Below are 17,187 nucleotides of genomic sequence, written 5' to 3' on the forward strand. Positions count from 1 at the left end.
TGTAATTACATTTTATTCCTTCAGACAACTCTTAATGCAGAAACCACAACATCTTCCCTGCTGCAGAAAGAGTGCAATAATTACTGTTTGAACTTGTTGGGGGGTTTGGTGATCACCCAATGGTAGGCTGGTGCCCACTCGCTGGGCACAGGGGACCAAATGAGGGTACACATACAACATGCAACCATACAAAGTGTGCAATAAACAGGGTGAGCAGTACCCAAATGGACAGACTTCAATTTAATGAAAAACCTATTCAGCTCCTGGGAGAGATTACAAAAGATAGACTCCTTTTTAATGATAAGAAGTGCATTATTTCTGTGTACATGACCACTCTGTACTGAATACTATCAGGTACAATGGGTTCTGTTTAAAGGTGAAGGATTTTTTTTTTCTGGCCTGTGTCTATTCTGCATTACTCAGACAGTCACCAGTGATGTAAGATCAGGCATTTGAATTATCCTTGCCTGATGAAAAGTTGGGAGGCTGGAAAGAAGTCTAAGGCATTGGTAGTGTGCCAATATATACAATATAGGATGAATCACATCCTATGTGGGATCCCACATCTCACCTAGTATGAGACATCTTGGATACCTCTAAAGCTGAGATGATAGTCATCCTAATCTCCCTCAGAAAATGGATAGATGGAAACTACCTCCCTTAGTCTTTAGTATGAAAGGAATTACACCACTGAATGCATGGAATATACTGAATAAGTCTCCATTGACCATACAAGGACCAAAAGTAGAATCACCTACGTATAGGTTTCTACATGGGGAGATTTATTCAAGGCAGTCCCAAACACCCAAAAGCATCTGCTGCTGGGTACTACAAGGCAAGAAAAACATCAAGTTGCCAGTACACAATGCCACCAAAATGGGCAGAATCCCTCCTTGGCAATGCCAAACCATGGCAATACACTCCTGAGGAAGCTGAGTCTGCCACAGACACCGAGGGAGCACAAAACCCCTCAATGACATGGACTGTGCACTGCAGTCCATGTAAAGCCCCCTGTACGGCTCCATGCAAGAGAAAATGTCCAGTTAAATGGACAGCTTGGTAACCACAACCATACTTACATGACATGTATAAAAGGTGTCTGCTGACTCCAAAAAGCAAAGCATTAAATTCACTGCAAAGTAGCAGGAAACAGGCGCACCTCATCCAGAAAGCTGATCTGGTTGGGAGCAGCAAGGCAGAGAAGTCTGGCATTACAGAGAGCTGGGAAGAGCAGAGTGTATGAACAGCATCACCAGAGCATCACACAGCAGAGGGACGACAGCAGCAAGGTCAAAGGACTCCTCCTTCTGGTTGTAACAGTAACAAAGGAGCATTCAATACTAAATCCAAGACACTCAAAGGGTGTATCTGGAAGGTACAGCTGAACAGCAGCAGAGACTTTGTCCTTCAGCATGATTAATTTAGCAGAACAACAGCCCCTGCTACAGCCAGCTGCCACTGAAATAGCTTTTTCTAAACAAAGCAAATCCTAATCCAGCATGGTCCGAAGAAGGGAAAATCATTGGTTTGGGAGCTGGACCTGAAAGACACAACAGTCTGTGCACATGGCTACACTGCTGTCAGCAAAGCATTTAGAAAAAGGAATTAAATCCAAGATCAATACAAAAATCAGTCAATACAAAAATCTCTTAAGAATCTGTAGTTTATGTAAGTAAACAAGTATGGAGCCTTCCTACATTATTGTAGAGTTCCTGGTTCATGAATCAGTACGGATACATACAGAATTTAACTTCGTCAACAGAATAATTTTAATAATTTAAAATTATTTTTATCTCTTTTGTATTCTACTTTTCCCTGAAAAATACCCTTTATGGATCTTTAACAATATCTTAATAGGCAAATATAGCTGAAAAACTGAAGAATATTTTTTTAGTGTCAGTGATGTGTTCATTATACTCACGTGATAGTCATCCCTCTTCCTCTTTTGCTTTTGTCTTTGTCTTCACATAATCGTAGGCTGTAAAGACTAAAAAAAGAATAAAATTGGCACTTAATTTTGCATGTGCATTTTTGTACAGTTCCCAGCACAACCTAAATGTATGCAATGATGCTGTTACTCCTGCCTGTGCTGCTCAGGGAATTCAGGAGGACTGGGGAGGGAGGATGAGGCAGAGGGGGGTTTGCTCAGGTGGGCAGCAGTGTCTGGAGCAAAACGTGTCCATGGGGAGAAGAGAATTCAGAGCAAATGTCAAGGTGAGGGGTGATGAATGTTTGGGATATCAGAATGGAGCACATGGTTTTTGCTGGAGGAAATGATTTTGAAGCTGAAAGAACAGAAAAAAATAGGGGACTTTAACAAAGGCACAAACACAGAGCTAGTGGAAAAGGCAGAGGAAAACTGTAACACTAAGTTTCTGTGTCTGAAGGAGAAGTTGAGAATAAAAGACAAGGAATCATGTGGGAGAGATGGGGAGAATAAGATTTTTGAGAACACCTAAGTTCTTAGGGCTTCTAAATGTCTCTTGCTTTCAGTTTCCTACTTGGATGCAACAGGTCGAGCTGACAAATACCCCTGAAGAAGAAGAGCTCCTTCAGGCCATGCAAGAGCTGGACATCAGGCACGCGAAACGGGTTACAAAAGAAATATGCAGATCTAGGAGACATCTGTGCATCTGAGCCAGTGTTGGTACAGGAGCTTGTGACCACTCTTTGTAAGAGAAGAAGGGGAGAAAATGCAGCCTTTGAGGAAGATCAGTAGAGAAATTTAGAAAGGAGGATCAGGAAATGCACCTAAAGCTGTCTTCAAGATCTTACTATGCCATAAAGCTGTCACAGTGACATTAAACACAAACAAACTGGCTGCTTACAACAGATTTGATCTCCACATTGTGCCACAACTTGCTTTTCTTCTGAGCAGAGTCAGCTCTGTTTAACACAGCCCAACTATTTTAGTTAAGGATGTAAAGAGGTACAGCCTTTGATATAATTAATTTGAGTTTACCTGGCTCCGTGGAATTGAACAGCGGCGAAGACCTGCTGAAATTAAACAGACATACAGAACTGTACCAGATGTACCAGAGACACAAATACCCAAAATCCTTCTGGTGACATTTGGATAGTATTTGAAGAAGCAAGGAGTATTTTTAAATTGCTCTTCATATGTACACAGGAATGCTGCAATAGCACCAGCAAGCTGTGCAGGTGGGCAGGGGGAATTCTGGAAAACTCCTGCACTAGTGCTAAAACCAACAAGTATTCATTTCCCACATCTAAACAACTCAGGAGACTGTATTCATTTTCATATAGGAAAAGGTCAGGGCACTTCAGCTTTGAGTTCATCTGGGTTTTATCTATTTTGCTAAGAAAAAATGCAAATTATTAATGAGCCAAGAAGAAATTTCATACAGTTTAAAATGGCTTTCAATAACCAAGCTTCCATAGCCTGAAAGTTGATAATAACCTGCTTTGTGAATCACCTTTTACTGTCATTCAACACTATATACTCCTTTCTCATGTAGAAGGTGAGGAGCAGTATCATACACGGGTTTCTTAATGCTATCAAAAGTACCTGATGACTGTAAGAATTTATCTGCATCCTTTTTCCCATCAGTAGGGAGCAGTCACAAAAGAGGAGACACAAAGGTCTTCCTCACACAAAGATGGAAAATCAAGGCATAGGGAGCCTGGGAGCCAGACCAGTACCTATGTAAAAAATGTGCCCCTTAATGGTTTGCCAAATATTATATTGGGAATTTACAGCTGGGCAGAAAAGTGGGTGTGTGTTGCCTTGTCCTGATTTTGGACAGGGATGAAGTATTTCACAAGGATGGCCTCAGTCTGTATGGTAACATGCTTTTTTAAAAATAAAGTGGAATGTTTGAAGGAGATGAGGATAATAGTGCTGCCGTCTGCCCAGGACTTGAGCTGGGGAAAGTGATTAAAGGGAGCTGAAGGGAGCTGAACAGCCAGGAGAAAAAGCTGAAAAGAGCTTTAGTTTGCAGCACAATGCTTCTGGCCTCTGGCTGAAAAGAGAGCAGAAGCAAGCATAAGCCACTGCGACATTTTCAATGAAAAGACAAACCCTTTGTACTATCTGCAGGGTGACAAAGGGCAGTAAGCACCTGGTGGGACCACCAGCTGGAAAGTAGGGAAGTGAAGGGGCAGTGGCAGCTCTTGGAATGATGAGAGGTTTTTTGTTCCTTAAGAGTTTTGTATCAGATGGATTGCTGACAGCAGTTTCTGTTTCCCTGGTATGAATATGAACCAGATCCTGACTTAACACAGGCCAGCTTCTTCACTGGCCTAGTTTGTATGAGCCTGTGGACTCTCCATCACAGTCTGGCTGAACAGGTGTTTATGCTGTCAAAACTCTTCTTTCCTGTTTGGCTCTAATAACTCATTCCTGATAATGAAAAATTAATTCTGGATATTGTAATGTGTGGTCCTATGTGTTGTTACCAACAGTTTCCCATGCCAAGAATCCATCTGGCTTCCCACCAGCTTGTTTCTCCAAGGGAATGGACTCTATTGCTGACTTTGCAGATTTGTTATTGCCATTCGTAAAGATTCGGCACGGCATCAAAAACAATAATCCATTCTGTCAGACTGGAGTTTTCAAAGAAGTCATTGAATTCAGAGAGAACTGGAGATTAAATTCCTTCTCTGGTGGCTTTGAAAATCAGTAATTTCTATGCTAAGAATTAACTTTTCATTTCCTTTCATTCAGTAACCGATAACCTCTTTGCCCCATAGGTCTTCTTTTGGGTCACATTAAGTTACAGTAGAAAATATGTTTTCCATGTGAGGAGACAAAAAAATGAGCAGAGAAAAGTGGAAGCTCTGCCTAAGCAGCCCCTAAAATGCTGCAGTGGTTTTTTTGTGTAAATGTATTTCCTTTTATAACCTACCTGCTTGACACTTCAAACATGCACACAATTTTTCAAGAAACAAAATCCAAATAATTTACTTCTAGAGAAAGGCAATTTCCTGCAAGGTAAAAGCAGGAACAGCATAAAATAGTGTATAAAACCCAAAAATCATAAGCAGGCATGGAACTTATATATATGTGGTTTCTGCATCCTCTGTTGAAATCCCTCCCCACTGGGTATTTTTTATTCTTAGTAAAACTTGAGTTTGGGGCAAGAACTACAAGATGCATACTTGTTTCAGCTGAAATCACAAGTATTTTAAATAGGAGGAATGTACACAGCAGTATTTGATCAATCATCAGAAATGTACAAATTTTCTCTAAGCTCCTTAATAGTATAATAATTGGTTCTAAATGTGGAAGTAATAAATAAAATCCTCATTGTTTTGTTCTGTTTTCTTCCTCAGAGAGGCCAAGGTTTTCACATTTTCACTCTCACATTTTTAACAAAATAAAGAATTTGCAGTTTTATCTCATCAATTTTTGATTGCTATCTACCTGCCCATTATATTGAATTATAAAGTTGTTTCCAAGGAATTAAAAATACTATCTACATTTACAAGGCAATGAATAAAACACCAAAGCAAGTAATTTAGCAAGTAGTTTAGCTTGTGTGTAAAAATTATTGTCCTACATGGATGGGATAGCAAATCCAAAAAACCCAATCCCTACCGAAGCAATGACTTTGTAATATGACTTTGCAATTCTGGTTTAATGTAGACAACAAGCAGTTGCATGGAAAGGTCATGGAATTGCAATGTACAATTAATCTTAAATCCTAGAAGGAAAAATGCATCTAAATGACACCTAGAAAGTAAAGAATGTCGCTTTATATTACCAGTTCTTACTTACTGCAATTTTGTTGGTCATGAAAATTGAATAAATAATTAAAGAAATCAGAACAAAAATAATGAAATCTATATTTTAAAATATTTAACTATTTCTGAAGGAAAATTCCATGAATTGTGAAACTATTCTTTCTGACTTCAAACACAAATAATTTTGTGGGGATAATGCTGGCCTTTCAATGGAGCAGCTGAGATACAAATCAAGGTTATTAGCAAGTTCCTGTAAAAGAATAAAAAAATCATCACAGTGATAACAAAACTGCTATAAACAAAGTGAAACCTAAATGTTGTGAACCAAAAGCATTAAAGAGAATATAAACATAAAATACATTGCATGCAGAGTATCACTAGCCAGTTTTGCTGGCTTACACAAATGCTATGCATTTGTCAAGCACTTCATAAAACATGATGTGGGAACAGAGCTGGACAGGTGCTTCTCCAGTGCTGCTGTGATTTTCCTTTGATGATGTCTCCAAGATGACTGCTTTGGAACCACACAGTTCTTACCCCCTGCAGATTAAACAAACTTTCATGACAAAGACATCATTATATGATACTATTTTTAGCACTGAAGTATGTCAAATCAACCTGGTTTTTCTCTGTACTGTAGTACTGCAGTCAGTCTAAACTCCCTGCCAACATCATCTGTCACGCAGTAAAACTAACAGTGCTCAGTCAGGCAGCCTCCACCCTGCCCCTGCCCCAACCCTGCAGCATCCCAAAAGCCACCCCATGGGCACTGCTCCTGTCACCTCTGCAGAGCAGCAGGGGAAAGGTACTGCAGGGAGCCACCACCAGCAGTGTTTGCCCAGCAGATCAGCCCAAACCAGGCTTTTAAGGCTACTCCATGATTCAGCATCATTTGAAAAGGGCACAGCAGATGAACTGTAAGCAGAAGAGCAAGAGGTCACACATGTGGGCATGACAACCCACGCTGTGGTGGGACCAGAGAAACATCTGCATTTGCTCTTCCTCTGAACATCTCCCCAGCAGCCAAGAAGCAAAGGCACAGACAAGCCCTAACTTCACACACATTTTATACCCATAGATCCAAAAGACACCCAGCAGTTTGCATTTCATTAAGAGACTCCCATTATGCAGGCTTAGCAATTTTCTCTTTTAATTGCTTCTAAAAGCAGCTACTTGTCTACTGGAAAACCTTGCTTTCTGCAGCTACAAGGCTGCAGGAATGATTCTGTGCCTTCTATATAAGATATGTATAGCTATATTGTACAGAAGATCATAAATGCACATTTCAAAAATATATATGGCTATTTTGGGTCCAATGTAATGGTTTTTTACGCTTTGACACAATGCAAAATCCAACCTAATTAATATATATCCAGAAATCTAAAATCAACTAATTTCATGGTAAAATGTCCAGGGTTCGATTTGTTTGTGCACTTGCAGTGACTAAAAGAGCTAACTCATAAATAAATGAAGCAGAAAAAAAAGAAAACTCATCTGCGTAGATGGAGAGACAGTGTTTAATCTTCCAGGAGTTAAAAGAACCAGAAGATTGAATAGTGCAACATGATGACAGCCTGCCAACCCAGTCAAATAATCAGTATCTTTTACTAAATTTCAAGCATTTCTAAAGCTAATTTCTGAGTTGATGAAAAAGCTCCCACAGAATTGGAAAAAGTTGGCTTCAACCTGTCAAGAAATCCTATTTTATTGTAAAAAAAATCAGATTCAGCTTGAAATAACTTCTCTGCAGACAGGCAGGCAGACCTGTAAGCCTGAATCAAATCAACTGCCTTTTTTAAAAATTGCATTCACAAAACCCCCCAAAATTTAGAATTTTTAAAATGATTCCTTCAGAATTCAATCCAGCACTGACATTAAAAAATCCTCAAATTGTAAGGGAAAAAATTACAATTTTTATAGGGTTTTTTTCAACTGTGCACCAGCTCAAGTACTCATTAAACATAGGCAGGGAAACTTCTTCCCAACCAGCTCTAAACAAAATTATTTTCCTCGTCACTTTATTACCATGGTAACTCTGGGCTGTGGGGTCAGAGAAAAAGCTAAATACCTTTTTTTTCAGCAGCTGGTGTTTGTTAGGAGGGCTTGCCCAGAGGTATGTATGGTATAAATGAATGTGTGTCCTGTGCTCCTGGGCAGGAGCTGGAGCTGCCCGTATCTGCCTACAGGCTTCCAGAGGATGATTCTTTTTAGGATGACAGGATCATGCAGGAGGCCCCCAATCCAACCTGCTGCCCAAAGCTACAAGATCAGGGCTTTATCCAAGAAAAGCTCAGAGGATGGGAATGGCACAACCTTTGAGTAACCTTCTCCACTGTTTGATTTCCCATGGTGAAAAAGTTTTGAGTATTCATTCTGAGCCTCTCTTGTTTGAGCCTATGCCTGTGTCTCTCTTCCTCCCACCGTGCACCACAGTGCAGTGCCCATCTGTGCTCTCCATACCCTGCCCCTCCGTGTCAGGTGATGATGGGACATCCCCCACCCCAGCCTCTCATGGCTGTGCAGGTGCAGCCACACTTTCCTCTCAAGAAATATAACAGGAGAAGCAAGAGGGTGTGTGAAAATACATCTCTGGATTCTTTCCAAAGCCATAGAACTGTGCAAATAATTTCCTTACTTCTTAAAACCAGTGAACACTTTGGAAGTGGGGCTCAAAAGGCACCCAGCACTTGAGAGAGCAAAGCTGCCCTCAGTTAGAGCTGAACACCCTGAGTTAGTACAGTGAAAAATCTCCAGGCCCTATTTTTCTGGTATCTGGACTTCTTGCTTTCAAAGCACTTGTATACAGTTCATTTAAAGAACATAAGTAATTTCCTTCCCTTCTTTGCATCTCATGTTTCCATTACACCTGACAGCTTGACTCAGACTGGTTACCCAAATGGCAGCTTTCCAACCCAGGAGACCCTGAGAGAGGCACATGTGAACACACACATATGCCCATGCAGGAACCTACCTGGACTTGTACATCAATAATCAGTAATTAAAAACCACCAGGTTGACAACTGAAAATAAACTAAGTGAGCCTAAACTATCTGTATTTATGCAGACGTAAGAATGTACAGAGGTTGTGCTGGATGAAATGTTCATGTAGCACTATATTGAGCAATGGGTGGGTTGTCAGAATTGGGATTATGCAAAGAGAATTATACTACTTATCAGCCATCTAGAAGTTAGGGATTTAAGAGTTTTCTATCCACCATGGTCAAGGATCTTGATGGATTTGTCTTCCATGACCTCTCCAATGCTTTTTGAACCCATGATATGCACAGCAATCTATTAAAATGAGCTCTACAATTTATTTATGACATATGCAGAAGAAAACTTCATTTATTTTAAGCTGCTGCATGATGGCCACCCTGGGTGTTCTATAGATCCTGCACAACAAAATCCAGCAAATTCCAGACTCCTAATTACCTTTGAATCATTCACAATGTTTTATAGGTCTCATCCCTCTTTCTGAGTCATCCCTCTCCCAAGGTAAAGAAGCTGTACTTACACAGCTGCCATTCTCTGTCTCTCATCCTTTTTGTTCCCTTTCTTTGTATCTTTCCTATACCTGATAGACACATCTTTGAGATGAGGAATTCAGGCATGTGCACATATAGTATAGATGAGCTATAGGATTTTACAATGGCATTGTAAAATGTGGTCTATTTATTTCCCCTTATTTTCTAACATTGTAGTTAACATTAAATTCAAAAGAATACAGAATGGACTCTACAATTTTGACCTAAAAATTGCAACCACTGAGAAAACAGAGCTATTTCTCTAACATGAAATCCTGAACATACATATCTGCTCTGATGAAAATATAATGAAAAATCCAGAAAATTATAATGGCATTATCTGACCCTAGAAGGTGTAAAGTTAGTTACTTTACAAGTTTGACGGGAAACCCATTCAGTTTGGATCAATAATGACTTCAGAAAATCACAACACAAAAGCCTGCTGACAGATTTAATATAAATGTGCTTTATTGCAGAGAAGTTACATTATTTACATGCTGCAACACATTACAACATAAATCTATCAAGTATTTCATGGTGGATGCTGTTGGTTGCCAGATAACATTGTCATAAGAACCACATTATAAAGTGAAGAGACTTACAGCTTTATATGCTCTACAACTTGGAGTAGCTAAAATTTTAAAAGTCAAAGGCAGTGTTTGCTCAGGCCTGCCTGTTGTCGTATGCATGCAAAAGCCTAAGGAGAGCAAATATAAATGTCTTGTCTGGTTTCAGGTCTATGATGCCACCAAAGCTGATGATAGGTGTGTACTGATTTATATTTTAAAGCGCATAATCTTGCATAAATTATACAAGTCTAATAAGATTGGTATAAATCTAATTACTTATAAACCATGGCTTAGAAATGAAGGAGAAATGCAGCTTGCACATGCATTTAGAAGGACAACCTAGCAAATGTTTGTGACCTTCGTGTTTATTGTCTTTTCTCTTAACAGATCTGCTAGAGAACACGTTTATACCATCTTTACTCTAGAGTTGCACTTCTCTTGGCTGAACAATGACAGTGAAATTCCAGAAAAAGACATCTAAGCAATCTAGTCAATATATGCTGGTGGAGAAAAATCTATGAAATACAAAACATATTTATGTCTAACTTAGTATGTCTTCATTAAGCAATGCTTCTAGCAGCATCATAGTGAAATAGAATAGTTGAGTGAAGTTTGGCCCCTCATTTTCTTAAATGTGAAATAATTTAAGTCCCAATTGAATCTGTAGCCCAAAGATCAGTTGCTCAATAAACTGGGGAAGCTTTTTTGTTTTCTTAAGGAAAGTTTTCCAATTGTGTCAGTCTTAGGGGGGGATGTGACTGCAATGAGCCTAAAGAACCACAACAGACAGTTTTTAAGAAGTGAGGGAAAAGGGTCAGCATGAAACAAATCTAAACCAAATGAGAATATACAAGCCAATGCCTTCCCTGGTTAACCAGCCATTGCTTTTTGCTTTCTGTGCAGATGGGCTGTTTTACACCAGCCAAGGAGTGGGCTTTGTTTCTGTGTTTCTAATGAAGTTATCTTTCCAAAGAGAAAGACAGGGAACAGAAACCGAGCAAGAAGAGATACACAGCGGTGGCACAGACACAGTCATGCACGAAGGGCTTGATCCTGCCAGGAACACAAGGGGCAGTGGTACTGTGGGGACACTTTGCCAATGTGGATCCCCTCGTCCTTGGTGCACAAGGCATCCTACAGGCTCCTGCAGAGCAGGGCATGGGCAGTGTGGCCTTGCTCAGCTCCGAGGTAAAGGATGGAGGGCCAGATGAGCAAGGGCACGAGGGCTGGTACCTGCTCCTTGCAACCACCTGTCTCCAAGAGGCAGTGAGTACATACAAAGACCTCCTTCCACAATCCCTTTGTGTATGTCCACTTCTAACTCACAGTGGGGCTCCTGTAAATGAGCCAGGGCAGCCTGCCATAAGCTGGCCCCCCATCCCAATCCCAAAAACCACTGCTGAGACTGCAGAACTTCCCTTCAAGGATAGGAGACGTGTGAGATTGTCACCTTTTCAGCAGGTTTAAAATTGTGTATATCTCTGCACACAGGGTCAGTGTGCTCCTAGAGGCCTCCCAAAAAGCTCTGTTCCTAGGATAGACTTCTTCCCATGGAAATTTAGGGTTATTTTCTCTCAGAAAAGCTGATCAAGTCCCACTGAAGCTGACAAAACAAGTTATAGACAAATCCCATGGGTACCTGGGACTGGGAAGGGAGAATCTGAGCACACCAGGTCTTAATCTCAACTCTTTTCTACACCAAGGACAGATCTGCATTTGGGCTGCACATAGGATGCCAGTGGCCCTGTGTGTGCAAAGTTAGTGCAGTGACATCCAATGCACACAGACTCTTATGCCTGACTCCCTTTCATGGGAGGAACAGGGATTCTGGATTGAAGGGTCCCAGTCAGATCTCCTAGACCATAATTATGCCCTACAAAAGAGGTGTGGGAGAGTCAGACAAGCCCAGGGTAGTAAAGACCTAAGTCAGCACACCCCCGTGGTGGAACTGAGCACTATCCTGGATAACCAGGTTGGCTGTGGCAGTTTAGTCACTTAATCTGGAGCTAATAAGCAGAATTTGTAAGTGAGGTAACATGTTTAGACAGCACCAAGACCTGAGTCAGCTTGTCCCCAGATGGCTCAGGTGCTGGCACGTGTCAGGTTTGGGCTTAGCAGCGGCAGTAGGAAAATCAGATCCATCTTGATCTGTCAGTCTAGACATGCCCATAATCTCCTCTCCTTTTTAAAGGACAGAAAAATCCTCATGCCCAGGTTGTCCAAGTCCCTCTGCTCATTGCATTTTATCTTAAGCCACTTTTTCTATGATGCCACAAAAATCAGTTTATACTACATACTTGTATGTGCATGTGTGTATTAGATATGACATTTATATATATATATTAAACATATATAAATATCTATTTTTATATTTTATATATATATTTAACAACACGTTCTATTCAATCATCCACATTTCATGTTCTTCCACCGAATCCCATCACTTCTCTCAAATTGCACAAGTTCTTTAGGACTAAGCTGTCTTTGTTTTGGAGTACACTATGTACAGCCAATTCCTGTGAACAGCACTTTACTGGTACTGCATTGAGATGGCTGGGGCTGTTTAATTACTGCTGACACTCCTCAGAAGAGTTCAGCATGTCCTCAGGCCCTGATGGTGAACTGTCACTAAGACTCATAGTTGCGAATGGGCCACTTATGAATTAAGCTCATATGCAAGATGAGGACTGTAGCTATTGCTGAAAAGTAGCACTGTATCAAAGAGTAACTTTTACTGTAAATGTACATATAAATTTAAAAAAACTCAAAGCATTTTGGACAGTTGGAGAGAGATGATATAATTTCTGTTCTCAGTATCGCTTACATTTGCATATATGGGGGAAGAGTAATATTTTGGAGTTCTCACTCCAAGAGCCAATTTTTTGAGGTTTGCCAACAGGGATAAACAGTACAGTGTTGTTCCATAAATAAAATACCTCCCAGAACTGTCTGGTTTTAGTAAAACATGTGATCATTTCTGGGGTATATTCACTGTCATTCTTGCTTGTCTTATTTAACAGGATAGGTTCAGTATGAAATACTGAACAAGATCATCACCATCGATGTTTAAAGTAAGATTTCTCGTCTCTTAGATGATGTTTTTCAATTAGTAACAAAAAACCCAGATAAGTTGTCCTACCAGTATAAACAGCTAAGACAACCAAATTTCCACTATTAACAAGGTCTATGAGCATTAACAGGGAAGAGCATAACTTACTGCATATAAAACCCCTGAATAATACTGTATCAAATTATAAATATAAATAACAGAGAGCAAACAAAAAAATCACTATATAAATTACAGGAAAGAAAAAAAAAATCTCCAAAGCCCAAAAGAATTTCCCAGTATGAATTGTGGCTTCCATAACCAGTGAAAGATTACTGCAATTCTATATATAAACAAAAAGGTCTACAGTAGGTATTTTAACTTGCAATTAGAAGACAGTATCTGCAGATTGCATAAATATGTTGTTGTGTCACATAATATCAAAGTTATTTGCAAAAATTATACAATCTGGAATGCTTTAATATGAGACACAACAATGTACTTAAACACACAGTAATAAGAAAATGAAAGCAATCATTCTATAAAATATTCTTGGGATGCATTGAGTTAGCAGTGCTATTTAGATTAAATATGTAAAGTGAAAAATCGTCACTTTAATAAGCTGCTCATTGGTACCCCTTTTTGCCATCAGGACATTTTCTGTGTCCCACTTCTGCTGGATCTTTAAAGTCCCAAGGGCAAGTTACAGCCAGGTACGGCATCCAGAAATAATTTGGTTAAGATCTACACTGTGCGTTTGTTATGATCTTATTATTTTTTCTTTTAAAAGACAATTGATTTCACAAAGGCAGATTTCTTTCATTGACACAGTAAAATCCTTGGAGCAGGGACCATATTCTGGGCACTGCTAATCACATTGTTGGCACTCAACATATAAATAATAACAACAATAATGATAATTTACTTTGCTTAACTCCTACATATTTGTAGTGCTGATTCCCTTGATTTAAGTGATGCTCCTTAGGAATTTTCAGATCCTTTTGGCCTAAGTCCCCTCTGTCTTTCCTGTTTTCTGTCTTCTCAATGTTGCTACTCTCCTCAGTCCAAAAGCCTCTTATTTTCGAGATGCTGCTGTTTTATTTGCACTTATAGCAGAGGTGTTCAAGAAAGCTACACTTCTTTCTGCATTTGGTAAATCTGCTGTATCATACTCCCAAGGGCAGACTTCAGCTCGAGATGCTAAAGGTTGCTGTACGTAACTACTTGGCTTATGGGAGTTAGATGAAAGCACATTTCCCTCAGAAGAGGCAATTTTTTTCTGTTCAGCCAATTTATTGAGGTTTTCCTTTTCTGCTGTTTTCTGGGGCGGCTCATCCCGCTCCCCAGCACAGGTATTATGTGTATTCCTATTAACATTCTCACACTTCAACCCAGGAGAAACCTGGGACTTGGAATTTGACTGATTTTTCTCATTTTCCAAGATCTGCTGCTCTTGTGTCTCCTGAGTGGCTGCTTCCACATTCTCTGAGCTCTTTTGATTTGACTGTTGGTACCCCTCAGGTGTCTTCAGCTTATGATGAGTCTTCCCCTTTGGCTGGGAAGGGTGGTTTTTCTCTGGCTCTGAGGAAGCAATAGACACATGTTTTTGAGCTTTAGAGTCAAAAGGCACAGGACCAGGAACTTGGTCATATATCTCCCAAGGACAAACTTCTCCTATGTTGAAATTGTCCTTGTGCAGAGACTTACCTGGGCCTGTGTCTGGATTTGCAGGTGTTTGACTAACCCTTTGCTGTTTTATAATTCCAGATTTATGGGTTTTCTTTGCTTCCTCAGACTGGGTAGAGTTTTTCCGGTGGGAATCCTTATGTTCCCCTTTATCGGAGGCTGAGTGCTTTTTGCTTGCCTCCTTACCCTTCTGCTGAGATTTATGAGATTTAGTGCTTTCTTCTAGACTTTGTGTTTTACCTGTTAGTCCCAGAGTCTTTTCCTTGGCACTAGCAATAACACTGAGGGATTTTTGTAACACAGATGTTCTTGGATGCAGAGGCTTCTTATCGGCACTTAAATTATGCGCACTTACTGATTTGCACACTAAAGGGACCGATTCAGTAGAGACAGCTTCAACTTTTTCAGGAGCATTTTTGGTTAATTTGTTACCATTCAAGGAGTCCAGAAGTGTTTTCTCAGAAGCTATAACTTCTGCACTTTCTGTAGTTAAGCCATTTGGTTCTTCTGTTTGATCCCTAACATGATCGTAAGTGCTGTGGGACTTTTTTAAGGAAAAGACTCTGTTTTTCAAAGTATCTTCTTTTGGCTTTGGAGAACTTGTGGAATCTGGTTGGTTTTTCTTCAGTGTGGCCAAGTTCTTCACAGCACTGTGCTCCATCAGGTCCTTCTCGTCCCTGGAGCACTGCCTGGTGACTGTCTCAGGGATTTCTGTAATACGCCGCATTATCGAGCGCCCCAAGCCCTTTTTAGAGCACCTTTTTTTCTGGAGATGTGGGTTATTAGCAATCATCTTTTTCCTTTTATAGATTTCAAGCTGAGCGTACAGTTTCTTCAACTCATCCTGCAAAGCGAAGTGAATGGCAATACTAGTATTTACACAGTGACTACAGTCAAACAAGCAGCCTGATGAATACAAGACACATTGCTCTAAAAAGGGCATTAAACTCATTTCACTGTCTTTTGTAATTCTTGAATATGCCATTTCTCCATCAACTTGAATCCCATTTTTTACCACTTAAAAAAAAATTCAACTCTCATGCACAAACAAGTTACTTTCCACAGCATGCACACTTCATACTCATTTATGCTGTTTCAGATTTCACAATGCTGTAGTGTATGATTTCCTGATGAACTTTATAGCTATTCTAACTCTATAGTGTTTTGTTCTTAGAACACAAGGCCTTTAATAATGTAAAATAAGAATGAAGTAATTTTCTCCATTAATCAAGTTTTTAAATTTTTATATATATCATTATAGTTATATATGCTTATGTATATGTTACATACAAATGACTAATTAAAATGAAGCCAAAAACTGTTTGCACTTCAAAATAATTCAGAGAATCTATGTAAACTAAGTAACAGCTCTTGCTGACGATGATTCCTTCTCCTTAACCACCACTATGACTTTTACTACAACTAGTAATGCAGCATCTCTTCACACTAGTAAATTCTGAGACTTTACATGACCTGATACCACAATCATAAAAGATCTAAGCTGGTATTTTTCAGCTGATATCTGCAAAGAGAAACAAATGCATGCAAGTTGGAGTTTTCTTCTAAGAAAAAGTGTTCTTGAAAACAAATGCTATTTAAATGAGTTCTATGTACCCGAATATCTTCAGGATCCAAACTATGTTCACTCCATGCTGAGTTGATACTGCTGTTCAGATAGGATCCAGACCGACCCATATCAAGCTCATCTTCATAAGCTTCTGTAGCTATATCATCTCTTGGGTTATTGCTTGAATGTGAAAACTGCAATAAGTATTCACAAAAAAAAAAATGTTGCCATGAATGCAAAAGTTTACTTCAACATCAGTGTAAGAGCTTACAACAATTTTTATGGTACAATGACCCTTGTATAGATTTGACTTGATTCTCAAACTCAAAACATTACTTAAGCTTCATTGACTTAAGTAGTGTCCTATAGAGTCTCAGTATTGCATGGAAGGAACTCTTAATAATGATGGCTTAACATGATAAATCTTAGAGATTTGCATAAGGAAAAAAATCTCTACTTATTTTGATACTTATTTGACCCTCTTTAAATGGCATTTCAATTAAAGTGGCATGAAAATAGACTTTCAAACATTATTTCCAATAAGGCTGCTAAAACAGTAAGACACTATTTTATACAATATACATTTTAATAATCCTGCAAAAAGCAGTTGTCCTATCATAGATCCTAACCCTGCAAATGAAGACATAAGGTGGGGAAAAAACTAACACAAAAAATGAAAAAAAAAAAAAAGGAAAGAAATTAATGAAAAAGTAGACAGCTATTTCCTTCTATGTTTCACCATATCCTTGAATCAGGAGTTGGAGTGAGGTTGTCATTGTTGTTTTGTTCATATTGATTCACTCATCTGAATTTACTATTGTCCACATAGTCATCTGTCTTCAGGACATTATGAACAGAACTAAACTTTGTGAATCTTAATTCTCTGAATTCTTGGTGTGTTGGAACAAAAGTCTATGCAGTCTAACAGAGATAAAAAGCTAAAAATGAAAATGCTGGTCAGTAGTTATGAGTCAGCTTCAGAAAGGTCAACAAATTTTCTAGGCCAGTTTAATTAGATGTCTCTGAAGACATGTAATATATCTGAAGATATGTAATAAAGTATATGAATATAAAACAGAAGATATAATA

General features: G+C 39.2%; 1 protein-coding gene across 2 annotated transcripts in view; it reads right to left on the minus strand.

Moving 5' to 3' along the window:
* Nucleotides 1–9,673: 9,673 nt before the first annotated feature.
* GPR158 (G protein-coupled receptor 158) overlaps nt 9,674–17,187 on the minus strand; it is a 191,811-nt gene continuing 184,297 nt past the window's right edge. The window contains exons 10-12 of one of the 2 annotated variants that reach the window (XM_041714383.2): nt 16,146–16,292; nt 14,553–15,375; nt 9,674–14,426 (exon numbers count right to left, since the gene is read on the minus strand). In XM_041714383.2, the coding sequence (XP_041570317.2) occupies nt 13,921–14,426; nt 14,553–15,375; nt 16,146–16,292 (1,476 nt within the window). In that variant the 3' untranslated portion in view covers nt 9,674–13,920. Of the gene's footprint in view, nt 15,376–16,145; nt 16,293–17,187 lie in introns of both variants that reach the window. The other variant, XM_041714382.2, reaches the window with a different exon arrangement.

This window comes from Taeniopygia guttata, chromosome 2 (genome assembly GCF_048771995.1).
Source record: "Taeniopygia guttata chromosome 2, bTaeGut7.mat, whole genome shotgun sequence".
Taxonomy (NCBI): Eukaryota; Metazoa; Chordata; class Aves; order Passeriformes; family Estrildidae; genus Taeniopygia; species Taeniopygia guttata.